This window comes from Ursus maritimus, unplaced genomic scaffold (assembly GCF_017311325.1).
Source record: "Ursus maritimus isolate PB19 unplaced genomic scaffold, ASM1731132v1 scaffold_16, whole genome shotgun sequence".
Classification (NCBI taxonomy): domain Eukaryota; kingdom Metazoa; phylum Chordata; class Mammalia; order Carnivora; family Ursidae; genus Ursus; species Ursus maritimus.
The window spans coordinates 58,313,149-58,330,847 of NW_024424008.1; the positions used below are offsets into that span (position 1 = coordinate 58,313,149).

Below are 17,699 nucleotides of genomic sequence, written 5' to 3' on the forward strand. Positions count from 1 at the left end.
TACACTTATTTGAGGCCCTGTCCATTGGGTCGGATGCCATCGGGGAACGCCAGCCATCCCCAAGACCTGTATCATCTTCTGTTTGTCCTGCTAAAGCGTGCTCCCCTGATTCTAAGAATCAGACCATTTCAGAGAGTCATGACCCTTTGCAATGATCTGTAAGACTGCCATTATCAACAATTAGTTTCCAGGACACCTTGGGGATTAAAACTGGCTTCCTGGCAATTCGGTGGTTGTAAGAATACCACTAAAAACAAAAATAAAAGGTGACATTTATTAGGTACTTACTATGGGCCAAGCATTGTAAATATTTTACATGTGTAACTAGTTTTCTGTGCAGAAGCTATGAAATCTTTTTCCGTGTGATTGAACACTCGATTCAAAATTTAATGTGCTCTTGCTATGTGCAAGGCTGAAGTATGACAAAGATGAACTAACTAGAGAAAAGTCACAAATTCTGAATTATCTGTTAAGGCATAATAAAAGACCATGATCCTTTTTCGAAATTCTGAAACCCAAAAGGCTCTGAAAATCTGCAATTCTCTTGATAACTCATTTGGCAGCCAAAAAAAAAAAAAAAATCTGACCTCAATTGATGACAGGTTATTTATAGACATTTTTTAGTGTATATATTCATACATTTTGCTGTACATATATAAATGTTGATTATGGGGTTCTGCCCCACACTTCACCAGGGTATTATGTAATATATATGGGATTTCAGATCTGATTCTTATTTGCATTTCATTTGTAAATACACACACATGGACATGTTTAATTGCATTAAATAGTTGCTTCTGTTTTGAAAGCACCACTAAAGATGGATAATATAACAGTCCTGTGACAACCACAGTTCTCGTTCTCATTCTTTTTATTCATTATTTAAAATCAAATAACACTAATAACATACTTCAAAAAATGTATACCATGTCTTTCTTTCATTGGCTGTCATTCTAAAAACAAAAATCTGGGAAGAGGATTGTAGCAAAACATGTTTGTTTCTCCATGGAATGTAGAAATTAAAACCACGTATATGGAATCCACATTTAATAGGATTAATTCAACATAATAATCATTAATTACCAGTCACCAAAGAGCACATCGACAATGCTTTAGGCACTATTTAAAAAAAAACAAAAAAATTTTCCAGAGAGATGTAACAATAAGGAGCACTAATTTAAAATACAATCTTTAAAAGTTTTCTTTTCTCTTCATTTATTCTATATCATGATTATGCGTAGGAATGAATCACAGTCTGTAATGATTGATATAGATTGTCACAGCTCAACACGCATGTGTCTACTTTCATCAGTGATTAGGATTATAGGAATACCAAGTCACGTAGCAGTTCATCCAAGTTCGGGAGAAAAGTTTGTTAGTTATCTTAAGATCAGGTGAAGATTGGTTGCTCAGGTAAGTTTAGTGAAAACAGTGGGATTTAGAAAGATTTTGTAGCAGAGATGGCTATTTATCAGCTGTGGAATTTCCAAGAGCTAGCTTCTTGTTGGGAATGTATTCTATATTAAAATACAAAGGATCTAACTTTAAAGCTTTTATAGTCTTTCCCCTTCTTCTTCTTCTTCTTCTTCCTCTTCTTCTTCTTCTTCTTCTTCTTCTTCTTCTTCTTCTTCTTCTTCTTCTTCTTCTTCTTCTTTCCTTAAAGATTACATGTTTCCTTTGCATTTCCAGCTAAATCTCTCCAGGCAGTTACTGGGGAACAAATGAATAAGCTTCCAAAATGGGTCTTTAGTCTTCCAAATCCATGTCACTGTCAGACCTAAAGAAATTATTCAAATACAGTGCACTCTTTGAAGTCAGTGGAAGCTTTGTACTTGATTGAAACAAAGGCAATATAAAATCAAAAGCACTCTTAAAAGGATTTTATTAATCTATAGATTCAGTTTTTGAATACTGTAAAGTTGGATAAATAGATTTGGGAAACTTATCTTAACAATAATAAAGGCTGCTTTGGTTGCCACTAAAAAAAATCATGCAGGACTTGGAGGCTTTTGGAAACCTAGTGTAAACTCTCAAAGAAATCTTGATTGCTACTCTTACGTATATAAAGGCCACATTTAAAAGCATTCTGTTTATAAAATCATTTTGGCTTAAGCTTACTGTTCAATAAACCATCACTTTACCACGGGCACCGAAAGTGTTAACGCAACTCAAGATGAAAACTGTTTGTCAGGGGGACATGTGTATTATATGATCAGATAGTTCTTCATTTCTTCTTTATCATATTTATCTAAAATATTTAGTAACTAGCTACATCATCCATTAGTTTTGAATTTTAAGTTAAAGTAGGTTTAAATTTAAATTAATTAAATTTTAAATTAAATAATTTCAATTATAGCTGATTCAAGTATATATGACTTGTAAGACACTTAGTCAGAATGTTTTGCCTGGAGCAAATATTTTTACTATTTTGGCGTGATTATCCATCTTCTCCATAATTACGTGTAAGAAAATAGGTCAGTTATTTTATATATATATATACATGGATAAAAATATCTGGCTAAGGTTATACAGACGTTTGGCAATCTTGCATAAGAACTCAGATCTTTGTAGTTATTTTTCATTTTAGTATTGTTACACCACAAACAACTCTTCTATAACCTTGAAATGCCATGGCCCAGTTTTAGTATTTTGTGGATTAAGCTAGATCATATTTTCCCTTTGCTTTACCACACATACACACACACACGCACACCCCTGACACAGCAGGGTAATGGGAAAGAACCCTGACCAGGCAGAGTTCTAGGTTTGCTTCTGCTTCTGTGTGACCTTGGTGAAGTATCAATTTTGGGGGGCCCTGCATTTTCATCTGTTTCTTATGACTCTTTGGTACTATTCTAAATCTTGGAACACATCATACCCTCTAGGCCAAATATTAGTCTTACCCCAATGTTAGTATTATAAAGGGCGTCCACTGAAGTTAAATATTTTATACCTTAGCTGTTTAACTTTACAAGTAAGCACAGGGGACCATACTTTAAATTGTTGTTAGATACTCAGTTTCTGAGTTGGTGCTATTTTGGACCGATGGAAAATTGTAATACAAGATTTAAAATTGTAGCAGTAAAAACAGATGACTTCACATTTGGGGGGGGCAGCTGTTCTCATCTGATCAATTACAGTTTGAACTCACTCGAGTGAAATTAATACAAGGGTATCAAGAAAATGTTGACAACAGAACTATTCACAATCTTACACTGATGTTACAATTTATATTCTTCTCTCCATAAGCACTATTAAAAATACTTCCATGAACCTAGAAAATGTACAAGTATTTAAAATATAATTAAATATCTACTTCAAAGATGCACAAAAACCACATTCAAACAGGACTTCTGATTGAATTAAGTCTCCCGTGATTTCCCTCCCTATTTTTTCCACCCTGGAGGAGCAGTGTTTCCGAGCAAGAGGGCAGAGGGCATACATGAAACCAAGAGAGCCCCCAGGTCCCTGAAAGCATGCACCTTTCTGCTCCCTCTGCAGAATGTGGGGACGAGGGAAAAGAACATGAGAAAACAAAATTCTCATCCGTTGTAAATATAATAGTACGCCCGCGAGCCGCTGATACAACGCTCGTATTTGCATCATGCTTTCTCTTTTTACGAAGCTTTTTCACATGACACACTTGATTCTCAAAATAATTCCATGAAGCACAATAAATGGGGCTATTAGCCTCATTTTACGGTTAAGAGCAATGATGCTTAATGAGGGTAAGTGACTCACTCATGCTTTACTGGTACAGCAAAGGCAAGCTTAGGACCCAGGTTTTCTGGTTTCTCATTAAATATTCTTTCTACTATATCACTTTGGTTTTCAAACAAATGGAGCTACTATTTTAACAGTAAAACCCATGATTTCAAAAAGGGGGCTGCATTTGGTGCCCCATTGTGATTAGGGAAGCATAACAGAACAGAAATGTAGGTTATAAAATATTTGGCTTTGTGATCAAATATTCCAGGAGGAGAATTTAATCAATAAGTTAAAAATTAGAAAACTCAGAAGTCATTTTATAGCCCTAACTCATTATTTTTTTTTTAAAGATATTATTTATTTATTCGACAGAGATAGAGACAGCCAGCGAGAGAGGGAACACAAGCAGGGGGAGTGGGAGAGGAAGAAGCAGGCTCCCAGCGGAGGAGCCTGATGTGGGGCTCGATCCCAGAACGCTGGGATCATGCCCTGAGCCGAAGGCAGACACTTAACCGCTGTGCCACCCAGGCGCCCCCTAACTCATTATTCTATCTTTAATTTTACTGAAATACAATTTGAATGCTAAATATATCGAACATCTAACCAATCTTCCTTGCCCAGAAATCTTTCCTGTACATTTCTTATACAAGAAATGGGCAAATTCAGAAACTTACTTGGACAGAGCGATCACTAAAAATATTCCATATTTACCTATGTTGATAATTTTGACAATAGTTCAAGGTAAACTGCACTTACTTTCTCTGAAAATGTCTGTATTATATAAATCAATTTGTTTCTCTTGTCTAAATAAGGACAATATACTCTAACATCAAAACATTTGCTGATGAATGGTCCTTCATTTTTATTTTTATAAATATTTGCAATAAATATTTTGTTTGGATCCTTAGATATCTTTACAAAACATAAAATTATCAAGAACAATAAATCAGAGAACAAAAGTGAGTATAAAACTTATTTTCTTCTGTTTGGGCAAATTAAGGGAGGATAGCTATTTCAAAGAATGGTTAAAAACGCGGTACCTCCTACAAGGAATTGTTACTTTAGTCCTAGTTGATGACGCCTCTGAGATGACTGACTTTGTAAGTGAACAATGCACTTTTAAACCCGCTTCACTCTTCAGCATTAACAGATTAACTCATGAGAATGTAATGCCTGATAAAATCCTTTCGATCAGACTACATGTGTATAAAACACCCATTTCAAACTGTCAAGAAAAATGAGTAATATTGATATACGTGGACATTCAGGTCAGCTACACGCTAACAAAGTGAGAATGGGAGTAATTCTGTAGACATTCGCGTTTCAAGAAGTAGTTGTCTGCTTTGCCTGATAATTGAGCAAAATACCCAACTGGTAGTGTAGCAGGTGAGCATAGGACTAGCTCTGAATTAAATAACTCACAAAAGAGCATTAGCACGGGCTCATAACTGTTTCTCAAATGCTTTCGCTGCACCGTTCTGCCGTTAACGTTGGCATTTATCCTGAGATGACACCCAACCTGTTCATGTGAGTTCTTTGGCCTGTTTGAACTCAGCAGAAGCACTCTTTCCTGGGCTTTACCGCTTCCTCAGAGGAATGCACAGTATTTGGGACAAAACCACTTTTAACCCCTTCCCAGCCGTCTTGAATACAAATTTCTCCCCTTTTAATAAGTTCATAAATGTCTCTTGTCAAGATCGTGAAGGACTCCTCGACATTGGTGGCATCCTTTGCGGACGTTTCTATATACTTCATGCCACAGTCTGCGGACAGTTTTTCGGCTTCTTCCCTCGTCACCTGACGTCGTGAAGCCAAGTCACACTTGTGTCCCACCAGCAGAAACACAATCCGAAACGGCTGAACGTGCATTTTTGCCTCTTCTAGCCAATCTTTCACGTGTTCGAAAGATCGTCGGTTGGTGATGTCAAACACTAAAAACCCACCAACTGAGTTGCGGTAGTAAGATCGAGTTATTGATCTGAAAAACAAGCAGAAAAACAGGTTGTCAAAGGACACATTGTTCCTTCAAACAATGTAGCACCGCAATAAAATGTGAAGGTAACTTGATGTCACTTAACCCAAATTTATAAATCAAATATGACATGTTTTAAGTGGATAAAAATATTCTGAAGCTAATGGCGAGCTGGTTTCATCCACTGACAGAACAGTAAAGTGTCATTTCTTAGACAAAAGGACTCACAGTGTATGTCATCTCACACTTAGGATGATTTGTTTTTATTTTCAAGTATCTGAGAGAGTAATTATTACATTACTGGGATTAAAAATAGACATATAGAAAGTTTTGGTGAAGGGCAGAGGTTGCCCCGTTGCAGGGAGGCCCAGCCAACAGAAGCACCAGCTGGAGACCAGAGGGAAGAGGTTGGGTATCTACCCTTCTCTTTGTCTCCGCCAGACTGTGGCTTAGTAGCAGCTGTGTTCCTGGTTTTGGTCATGGTTCCTGCTGGGCAAGCGCCCTTCTTGTGGGTTCCACTGGGTTCAGGTAATCCCATTCTCTTTCCTGTCTCTTTTGGCCAGGTGGCGAATGGCTTCTCATCATTGCTAACTCCAAAAGTCTCACCATCCTTTGTTGACGCCCTTCACCTTGTCCACATTTCCAGAAATGGTCACTTCATTAAACTTTCCTTTAACTCTTCAAGTGTGCTGCTTGTTTCCTGACTGAATCATGACACAAGGTGGCAAGGCCATACTGTTTTACATTTCTTGCCTTTACATATGTTATTGTTTCTACCTAGAATGTCTTCAACCCTTTTCTGCCTAGCAAACTCCTATTTCTTCTTCAAGAATCAGTTCAAAAATCACATATATGAGAAGCCTTCCCTGCCATTGGCCTCTTGTTCTGCACCCCTCTTAGGGAATCCTCTTAGAATTCCATGGAGCCTTTGGCATAATGCCATTATGATTGTGCCCGTTTTCACAATGTGCTGATTGGATTGGTTGGTATGTCTTCCACTCAATTCAAGGCGCCTTGAGGGTCATGTTTTCTCTAAGTATCTAACAATCATACTGCCTGGCAGAAGACAGATGTCACTTAATATTTGTTATACTGGATTGATCAATCTTACTGGAGAGAGGAAGTACTAAGTGTTGTATGAGGCAGAGATGGCACGTGTCTCAGTTTCTAAGCTGTCAATGATCTTGAGCACTGAGATGATCTGACCCCCAAAGATCTTTGTGGGGGGTCAGCAGGGCACCTGGTACTCTCTCCACCTCTTGTAGACCTTCGTTATCCTTACTGCTGAAACCACAGCTCAGTTCGGTGACCCAACACCGCAAGCACCACTTGCTGTGGAAGTGTGAAGAAAGTACTTCACTTCTTTTTTCTTTCCCTTTCGTTTGCTTCCCTGCTTCTCCTCAGAATTCTTTTTTTTTTTTTTTTGGTAAGATTTTATCTATTTATTTGAGAGAGAGAGAAAGAGAGAGAGCACAAGCAGGGGGAGTAGCAGGCAGAGGGAGAGGGAGAAGCAGGCTCCCTGCTGAGCAAGAAGCCTGACGTGGAACTCGATCCAAGGATCCTGGGATCGTGACCCGACCTGAAGACAGATGCTTAAACAACTGAGCCCCCCAGGCGCACCAGAATTCTTTTTTTTTAAAGATTTATTTACTTTAGAGAGAGCGTGCACGAGAGAGGGAGAGGGAGAGAACCCCCAGCAGACTCCCCTGACTTGGGGCTCGATCTCATGACCCTGAGATCACGACCTGAGCCGAAATCAAGAATTGGATGCTTAACCGACTGGGCCACCCAGGTGCCTTCTCCTCAGAATTCTTAGTAGAGAGATTCTCAAGTGACTATTTTAGGAGTGTTTTCTCAAGGACTACTGTATTACACAGCCACTAACAATAAGAAAAATCTCCCACTATCTTTGGCAGGCTTCAACTAATGTAGTTCATTTTTTTTAAAGATTTTTATTTATTTATTTATTTGACAGAGATAGAGACAGCCAGCGAGAGAGGGAACACAAGCAGGGGGAGTGGGAGAGGAAGAAGCAGGCTCCCAGCAGAGGAGCTCGATGTGGGGCTCGATCCCATAACGCCGGGATCACACCCTGAGCCGAAGGCAGACGCTTAACCGCTGTGCCACTCAGGCGCCCCTAATGTAATTCATTTAAGTTGCTGCTTTTTTTTTTTTTTTTAGTTGAGGGATAATTTGTTATTGCTTTGCTACTTATCTTTATATGTGTGAATTTAGGCGGATGTGCAGTGCCTTTTAAAACACAATTAGGGCTGTGTTATTAGACTGAAAGCTTAATTTACTCAGCACCAAGTCTGCATTACTTTTATTCCCCCTCCTATTGAATCTACCATTAGTTTAATTTATAAAGACATGCTTTTGTGGTTGAGCACTCAATGCTGAAATGCTGGTATATTAGGCAGAGGCATATCTTACAGTGTGGAAAATGCCATGTTTTCTAGCCCTTTGTATTTAGTTTTGCAAACACATTGGGAATAGAGTTGGCAAATTAATCTACAGAATGAAATTAGAGCAAAGTATACACCATGTCCACTACAAAACGGCCCTTATTAATGATTAGTTGGAATAAATGGTCTCAATATGGCATCAGTCATTTTCTATACAATAACTTGATCTTCAGTTTCTCTGTGTGGGTATGGATATGAGGTTTAGAATCCTGATACGGTTAGGCTTCAGATTCAGATATGGTTGTCCCAGGGGGGTAGGTTTCCCCTAAAACAGTTGGGCATCCCTGCTGTCAATTATTTAGGGGACAAGCCAGGCCCACAGACCGAAAACTGGAACTTGAAAGGCAGGTCTTACAGAAGGGTATGAGGAGCATCTTGTCTTTCTTTGGACCTGCTCTCCTGGGTCACACTTAGGTCTCCAGAAGTTCTCGGAAGTGTTGTAAGAAGTAGGGTACAGATCCTAGAAGAACTATATAGGTCAGCCTCCCTATACAGAATACCAGAGTTGATGATGAGTACAAATTCTTTGTAAGCAACAACATCACTTTAACTATTTCCTTCTGAGCTTTGCAAGTCTCACAGAATGAACGGATGATTTAAAGAAAGGGAAACAATATTAGGGGAGCGGGAAGTGGAAGGAAAGAAGAGAAGGAAGGAAGAGAGAATTGAATGGATTCCAATCTGGTCTCAGGTGTGTTATGGGAAAATTAAGAGTTATGAGGCTACCCTCTGGCAAGACCAAAAAGGGGATACAGCACCCCCTAAATCCAGCATGATGCTGGTATAATGGGGAAGGTGAATCATGGGCGATAGCTTCAGGGATACAAGTTCTCAGCATACCCTTGTCCCTCCCAAGTAGATCTGTTTTTTGGTTTTCTTTTTTTTAAGATTTTATTTTTGGGGCACCTGGGTGGCTCAGTCGGTTGAGCGTTTGCCTTCAGCTCAGGTCATGATCCCAGGGTCCTCGGATCGAGCCCCACGTTGGGATCCCTGCTCAGTGGGGAGTCTGCCTCTCCCCCAGCTCATGCTCTCTCTCTCAAATAAAGTCCTTAAAAAAAAAAGATTTTATTTTTGAGTAATCTCTACATCTGACGTAGGGCTCAAAGTCACAACCCTGAGATCAAGAGTGGTACAGTCTACCAACTGAGCCAGTTGGCATCCCAATCTGGTTTTGAGTATGAAAGAAACCTACTGGGTCTTTTACACCTTGAAAGCACACTGTTAGCAATTCCTATCCCATGTTCAAAGACTAGTCTCCTGGCAGAATGTTTTCCCCGCCTCCTAGCCTCTACTGACCCCTGCTGTATGTAATTGCATTTCCTGATAGCACGGCTTCCCCTGCAGCATGCTCAAGCTGCTCATTCTATAGGATGGGGAGGAGGTGGCTTCTGCTTCCCCAGTGCCACTTCCAGATAATTCTCTCCCAAACCCTGTCGTGAAAAACAAAACAAAACAAAAAACCGGAAAAAAAGGGGGGGGAACCCCCAAACCCCACTGTTCCTTTGAGGCGTAGGCCATCTGGCTCTATCGTCTACTGTCATCGGCCAAGTGCTTGGTCATTCTCCATGTGCCGAAGACTTCAGCACTTTGCTTTGTGTTTCTTTCCATCTCAATGCCTGTCACTCTGCTCACTCATTTGGACGGGCTCTCTGCTGACATCTCTGTTACTCCACTTCCTCACGCTAATGAACTATCCCCTCCACTCTGCCTTTCTCATCCAGTTCCTTTCCATCATCAGAAATTCACCACTTCCAAACCTGTAGATTTACAGCCTACTTTTTGATCAAAATCTTGCAGCCTGCAGCCTATTTTTAGTGACAATTTAAAAATTTTATCCACATTTGTAATCTACTGAGTAATTCTATTACTTTCTACCCAGTACATTAATACCCTCCTATATTTACCTCCTTCCTTGTTCTGTGAGACATCACTATAATTGGTCTCTTGGAAATATCTAAGTTCCCAAGCTATACTCATTGGGGAAAACTCTATCTCCGGATCAGTCCAGCTCGCCACTGAATGTTTCTGGGGAAAATCACTCAGCCAGGCAGCCTGGTGTCCCTATGAATTAATTATAACCAAACCCAAGTAGACACTCAATACTGCCAAGGAACACTGCTGGTATCAGGAGAAACTCCTCTCCCCTCTCTCTTACCCTTAGACCTCTACTATAGGATTTCCCTCTCAACCCTTTTCTCTCCGCAAAAGAGAACTGGAGGAACACTTCACTCCTCTTATGGAATACCCCCATTGAAGGAAAAATGGCGGTAGCTCAGGTAGAATCGGTTTCTCAGGTTGGTGGGCAGAATTAACCGTGTTCAAGGTTAGTAACTCTTGCATACCACCCTTCTCCACCTCTTTCCACTTTCTGAATTCAGGATATTGGTTTGCTAATTGTGAAAGGTAGGCAGATGCCATGTCTATGCTCGTCACTCGATATCCAGTGATTCTCAAGCGCCTGGCACACAGTGGGCACTCAATACATTCTTAGTGAGGGAATAAGTGGTTGATTTGGTAAAGCCATGAACACAGCATAGGGGAAACAGGGAAATGGAAAGAGATACTAGCAGTGCAAAAAAAGAAGGTGCCCAATATTAAGATCTATCAGCAGTGTTATATTCTCACACCAAGGTCACTGAGATTCTATGAGCATGTCAGTGGCTAGAGAAGAGTGGGTAAACCAAAGAGAGACATGACAGATAGATAGATCTCATACTAAATACATATCCCATGAAAATACAGCCAGTAATTTCTGTGAAGTTTCTTGGGGGAGCTTGGCTGGTTGGAGTTATGGTCCATCAGATCTAATGGTGCCTTCCAGAAGTGTCCATAGCAGACTGGGATGCTCTGTCAAGCCTGGAGAAGGTTCCACCGGACAATTACGGGAGTGGCATTTTGGAATAAAGGTGTGCTCTCTTTGTCAAGAGCTATTATTCTTTTGAGAAATAGTTCTTGGTTTACAAGCTGGCTTTGATAGAGACTAAATGCTCGGAACGCCAAGCGACTATACAATCTGAGCGCTCATTGAGAGCTAGGTGTTCTGTTTCACCAGGCTGGAACTTTGCCACCAAGCAGAAGCCGTATATAGGGCAAGACAGGGGTGGAACCTGAGGGGACCCAGAGTAACAAGGCTCACACACCCAGCACGCCTATTTCTGCAGGACCCTCTCAACCTGCGGCCTTATCGGGATTTCCCCATAACTAAAGAGGAGAAAACTCACCCCTGCCTTACAGATGGCTGTGCACGGTAGTATGCTGGCATTGTAAGCCCCACTCAGTAGTGTGCTTGAAGGCTCGTGGAAAAGAGAGTCCCTCCCATTTGTGGACTTCTAGTGGTACTTTTTCCAGAGAAAGAGATGGAAGGATGTAGGTAACGATCTACACCAATTCATAAGCAGAGGCTAAGGGTTTAGCACGGTGGAAAAAGCAAGATCGGAGTTCTGATAAGGTCTGGGGAGAGGTACGCTGATGGGTCTAGAGCATGAGAAGACCCGTGTTCTATGTGAATCCTCCCCCCCACCCAACCCCCCTCTGTGGAGAGTTACTAATAACTGGTGAAACAAAATATCCTGTCATGCAATTATCAGTCTGTATTTTTACCCCAGTCTGGACTCAAAGTGATCATGGCAGAGAGATGGAGGCTGTGCCTGGGCTCAACAAAGACGTTCTCTTCCCTGGAATGTCACTGTTCAATAGCGCACTTTCCAGCAGCGACTGACACGTCAGATATGGTACCTCTCTCTGGGGGGGACCATCATGGAGGGGACACTGATGTGTCCCCACTGTAACATACGTTGAATCTGGACTCAAACCATGCTGGCACCACCATCCATGAACTTATGGAATCCCTTGTATATAGATGTGGCGTTCCACACTTTGCTACAGACCAACAATTTCACTCAGCAGAGGCAGAGACAGGGAAACGGCTGATGCCACGGGACTCGTTGAGCTTACCATGTCAGTATCATCTGGAGGCATCCGGCCCTATGAAACTGTGGAATGGGTTAAGATTCAGTTACACCTACATCCAGGAGGTAACAGCTTGGAAGATTTTGGCTGGATGATTCAGGATGTACATGTTTTAAACTAGTGAGGGACAGAGTAGGAGTTAAGTTTTCCTCATAAACAGATGCTGTGCTTTGGGAGACAAAGGGCGGAAGTGGGGTGATGGTGCCTCTCACAATTACACTTAATGAGTCACTACAATTTTTTGTTGCTTCTAATCCCTGTGACTCTGAATTCTGCTGATGTAAAGGTTTCGGTATCCCAGGGAGAAATGCTTTCACGAGACAACCCTGGGATGCTTCCTACTGAATTAGCTAAGACCGTCAGTGGGTCATCTGGGGCTTCTTATGGCAGTGGGCTGCCAGGTGACAAAGGGGCGACAAATTGGCCTCCTGTGGTTCTCGTTGCCCAGAACTCCTGGGATCTTTTGATTCATTCCAAGCCTGGTCCGTCCAGTTTCCAGTCAAGGCTCTGTGTCTCAGATGTGCTTCCAGAAACTTGTTTCGTGTAGATTTACATTTCCTCAAGCTGGTTTTGGTGGTGGCAACCAAAGACCAGACGGGCAGAGTCCACATATATTTTGCAAGAGAAGAATGACATAAAACAGAGTCACAAACGTTTTATAACCTTCAATGTCGTTTCGCGAGGCCGAAACTCATTCTTTTTTGAAATTATTGTGGTAAAAATGTGAGATCCACCCCTTATTTTTGAAGTGTAAGCACAATGCTGTACACCCCATCTCTAGAACTTTCTCATCTTGCATGACCGAAACTTCATGTCCAGTGAACTGCAACTCACTTCCTTCTCCCTGCTCCCAGCCCCTGGCAACCACTCTTCTTTTTGATTCCCTCCGTCTGATCACTTTAGATGCCTCATATACGTAGATCATGCAGTATCTGTCCTTCTGTAACTGGCTATTTTCACATAGCATAACGTCCTCAAAATTCACCCATGTTGTTGCATGTAACAGAATTTCCTTTTTTTTTTTAAATGACTGAATACTATTCAATTGTATATATATACCACATTTTCTTTTAACCATTCATCTGCACAGTTGATTTTTTAAAAAAGATTTTATTTACCCATTTGAGAGAGAGAGAGAGAGAGAGAGCACACAAGCAGGGGGAATGGGAGAGGGAGAAGCAGACTCCCCGCGGAGCAGGGAGTCTGACGCAGGGCTCCATCCCAGGATCCTGGGATCATGACCTGAGCCAAAGGCAGATGCTAATTGACTGAGCCTCTCAGATGCCCCTGCAAAGTTGATTCTTACAGTATTTTTGCTTTAGAAAAGAAAAATGGCCAACTAATTTATGTTAATTCTCCTTTTAATTTTTTTTCCTGAAACAATATGTAGACAAGTGATACTGAGAGCACCGGGGTTTGCTTGCATTTACAACAAATTAATACAGGAGCAATTCAATCAAGTGTGAATGATAAGCCTTGGGGAATCTGGAATTTTTTTGACCCAAGTGACATGACTACTGAGATTCTAAAAAATGTAAATAGCTCAAATTAAACAGTTATCTAGTTTCCTGGAGGACACTGAAAACAAGATGCTGCTCTCCCATGAAGGACAAAAATCCACAGGTCTTAGAATGCACATGATTATTTATATTATATTTACTTAATATAAAATGTCATCTGAAAAAGTGGCCAGATTATCTAAATCTTATGTGCTATTAGTATGAATTTCGTTGGATGTGCACAGGTCTCTTAAAAAAGCAGCAAGATATAGAGCCCTTGCTGACTTGCTTCGGTCAAACGAACCAGATGTTCCACCCTGGAAATGCCCTTCTTGTGGCTTTGCCAATTATAAAGCAGGCGTTTAGAGGACAGAAGCACTTCGATGCCAAAGGCTGCTGGCAGTGGACAGTGTATGAATGCATTAGCCCCGGGAGCGCTCCCCACCGTGACATGACATTCCAGCCGCCCTGCTGGGAACAGTCATTGTGTCGATGCTGTATTTACCTGCTTCACTTGCCTTGTGATCCAGACCCTCAGGACTGCTTTCAAGAGACGAAAACACAGGTTTCTCCTCTCCTTTTATTATTATGACTCTAACAGGCCCTCTCTGCCCCGAGACTCTGAAACTTGGAGCTCATAACTTGATACCTTTCTTTATACATACCAACATTAAAACTCTTCTTCTTTGTGTGATCCCAGGGTCTTGGCATTAAAAAATCAAGTCTGTGGTTGCAGGCCAGCTACATCTTTGACAAGACCTAACGGGCCATACTCTCTCTTCGTACGTAGCTCCCATGACCACCTTCTATTTCCTTCTTTGACAGATCACCACTTGATGATAGTGAGGTCTTCCCACGTCCTAGCACGCTCTGTTCACCTCTTACCTTCTATTTTCCTCCACAGCACTTAACGCTGAGAGCCTACAGAGTTTTTAAAGCTTTTCTGGTTATAACCTGACCCTCCCATTATCAGATAAGCTCCACAAAAGCAAGGATTATTGTCAGTTTTTCTGGAATGCTGTATCCCTAGTGTCTACCACGGAACTGGGCACGATGAGTCCTGGCAATATTTGTAAAGGAATACATCAACAGCTGAGTAAGTTCATACTGTCGGACTGTGCCCAGGCAGCATGCAAATGCCGAGCAAATGGGAAAATAACAGAGAAATACAAAAAGCTTTTCTCCTTTCGATGTTTATGTAGTAGGGATTTGTGAAGCCAAAAGGAGAGAAATGGGCTGAATAACTGCATATACTTATAAGCATATAGGTGAAATCAACCACATTTTCTAAAGAACTGCTGTTTTAAAGTTGGTAGTAATTCAGGGGCGCCTGGGTGGCTCAGTCGTTAAGCATCTGCCTTCGGGTCAGGGCGTGATCCCAGCGTTCTGGGATCGAGCCCCACGTCAGGTTCCTCTGGTTGGTAGTAATTCAAATTGTACTTTGCAGTGGATTCTGGAAGGGAGAACAAGTCATGTGTGAAAATCGAAACAGTTTGTTCGGAAATCAATGGGAACTGTTTCTAGCTTCGCTAATTGACTGCAAGGTGATAATGAAAGGATGCTTATTTTCTATTCTGTATGTTACCAGAAAATGTATAAAAAACTTCAGCAGGCACTCCAATGCTTTCTGGCATCCTTCTGCCAAATAAAAATACGACAATGACCATCTTCTCATGATTATTTTATGTTCCATATAACAGTGCATTACGTGATCTAACAATTAAAGAATAGTTTTTCTTGGGTTTTAAGTCTCCCACCATTTTTGTAACTTAAGTCTGTTTCCACAATACTTTCTCTGTGCTGCTCCATTTCACGTGCTTTTGTGCACCTCTCCACATCACGGAATTTATAATTGGCATGTAGCCTTTTCTCCTTTTTTTCTATCTCTGAAGTTATGCAGCTTTTATTTTCAAGTCATTTGAACAGATTATGTGCATGTTCTTTTCCTTCTTTTTTTTTTTTCAAAAAAGATTTTACTTATCTATTTGAGACCGAGAGAGCAAGAGAGAGCACACGTGCGGATGGTGGGGGATGAGCAGAGGGAGAGGGAGAGAAGCAGACTCCTCAGTGAGCACAGAGCCTGACTCGGGGCTCGATCCCACGACCTTGAGATCACGACCTGAGCCGGAACCAAGAGTTGGACGCTCAACTGACTGAGCCACCCAGGCACCCCTGAGTTTGTGTTTTTATCAAAGTGACATGCGCACTTACCACACATCCTTACTTTCCCCCACTCCCCAACTGCCAGTATCATTACATCATAATTTTAGACAGATCATCTTTTGGCATCTGGGTTATTCTGATCATGGACATTCTTTTCATTGCTAAGCCCTGAAGTAAACTGTGACTTCTTCTCCTTTCCTGCACAATCTTTTCTAAGGTTAATAATTATCTTGTGTATTCCTAAAGATGGGTCAGGCTTGCTGTAGTGACAGACCCCCCAGCTGTGGATGGGAGGAATGATAAAGAATCTGGGCTGATATTTAAAACCAGCATGTTCTACTTCTGCTCAAATCCACTGGCCACAATTAGTCACGTGATTCTGTCTCTGTCGGAGGAAGGGGAATACATGCCTCCCACGTGTCCCGAAGTAAAGAAGCACCTGATAGGAGTGAGCACGAAAGTCTCCACCACATCTTTTTCTTTGTGCTAAGCTCAATAATCCCATTTCAGACACTCGGCCAGTTGTGTCCTTCCAAGGAGTTCTCATTAGCCTTTCTGTCTTTCCCACCGTCCTGAGCAGGTCTCCGCTACGGCCCTCTGCCCCGCTACTGAAAGCAGAGGGGCCACGCTGCAGTCTCCCCTCACCACCTTCCCGGACACGGCCTCTGCCTGTCTTCAGAGGGAGCTTCCTGTTCCCCATATCCGTGTTCTGCACTCCTGGTTTCCTCCCTCGCGTGTGTGTGCTGAGCACACATGCTCAAGCAGCTTCCTTACAAAGACACAGGGGGTGAGATTTTGAAATCTTGCACGTATGACTTATTCTGCTCTCCCGGGTGAATGACAGTCGAGTCAGACATAGAATTCTCCCAGAATTTCGCAGTCTCTCATTGCCTTCTGCTTCTACTGCTGTTTTCAGGAAGTCTGAAACCAACATGATTCCTGATTTGTTTCCTCCCCTCGGAACATCTGTCTGTAGGAACTTCTCTGTGGTGTGAGTGTTCTAGAATTTCATGACGATGTCCCTTCATCTAATGTGCTAGGCCCTTCCCATCTGAAAATGAAGTCTTGGAAGATTTTCTTGAATTGCTTCAGTGAGGATTTCTCCCCTGTTTTTTCTGTTCTCTCTGGAATGCCTGTTACTTATGTATCGAAACTTCTGGACTATTTTCTAATTTTTAATAAAATCTTTTCCTCTCTATTTTCTTTCTCTTTTTGAGTGCTTTTTTTTCTACTGTGTTTCTAACAGCTCTTTTGTTCTCAAAATATTCCTCTAAAAAAACAGTATCCTGTTCTTTTGATTGTAATATTTTCCCATTATCTCTATGAGGAAATTAAAGACAGTTTTATTTTGTTAACATTCCTTTCCCCCTTATTAAATTTGTTTCTCTGGTTGCTTTGGTCTCTGTTTGTTTTGGTCTCTAGGTTTTATATTACAGATTTCCTAGTATTTCTTTTCTTTTTTTTTTTTTAAGATTTTATTTATTTGAGAGAGCGCATGAGTGGGGCAGGGCAGAGGGAGAGGGAGCAGACTCCCTGCTGAGCAGGGAGCCGACTTGGGGACAGGGGGCTCGATCCCAGGACCCTGAAATCATGACCCGAGCCGAAGGCAGACACTTAATCAACTGAGCCACCCAGGCGCCCCCCTAATATTTCTTGCAATCTTGCATTGAGACCAACAATCCCCACTGCCAAAAAATCAGGCTGGATCACTTAGTTGCAGGAACTCTCATGTTGGTATCTTAAGTTTCTCCTTTTGGGCTGGTCAGATTCTTCAGAAATGCTTTCACCAATGTTTGAAGGGGGGTGCAGGCCTGCCGGCCAGCATCCTGGGAACTGAGCAGGGGAGCAGGGGAGAGAACCAGACTGTATTAGTATCCAACATGCATGCATTCGCTTAACGGCCTTACTTTTAATAAGCCAGCC

At 41.6% G+C, this 17,699-nt stretch overlaps 1 protein-coding gene across 2 annotated transcripts in view; it reads right to left on the reverse strand.

Moving 5' to 3' along the window:
- Window positions 1-853: 853 nt before the first annotated feature.
- Window positions 854-17,699, reverse strand: part of RAB39A (RAB39A, member RAS oncogene family) — a 28,807-nt gene continuing 11,961 nt past the window's right edge. The window contains exons 2-3 of one of the 2 annotated variants that reach the window (XR_005835091.1): window positions 5,131-5,686; window positions 854-1,777 (exon numbers count right to left, since the gene is read on the reverse strand). Coding sequence is in view for 1 of the 2 variants with exons in the window: in XM_008690221.2 (XP_008688443.2) it covers window positions 5,260-5,686 (427 nt within the window). In the remaining variant the exon portion in view is untranslated. Of the gene's footprint in view, window positions 1,778-1,865; window positions 5,687-17,699 lie in introns of those variants that run through there. The other variant, XM_008690221.2, reaches the window with a different exon arrangement.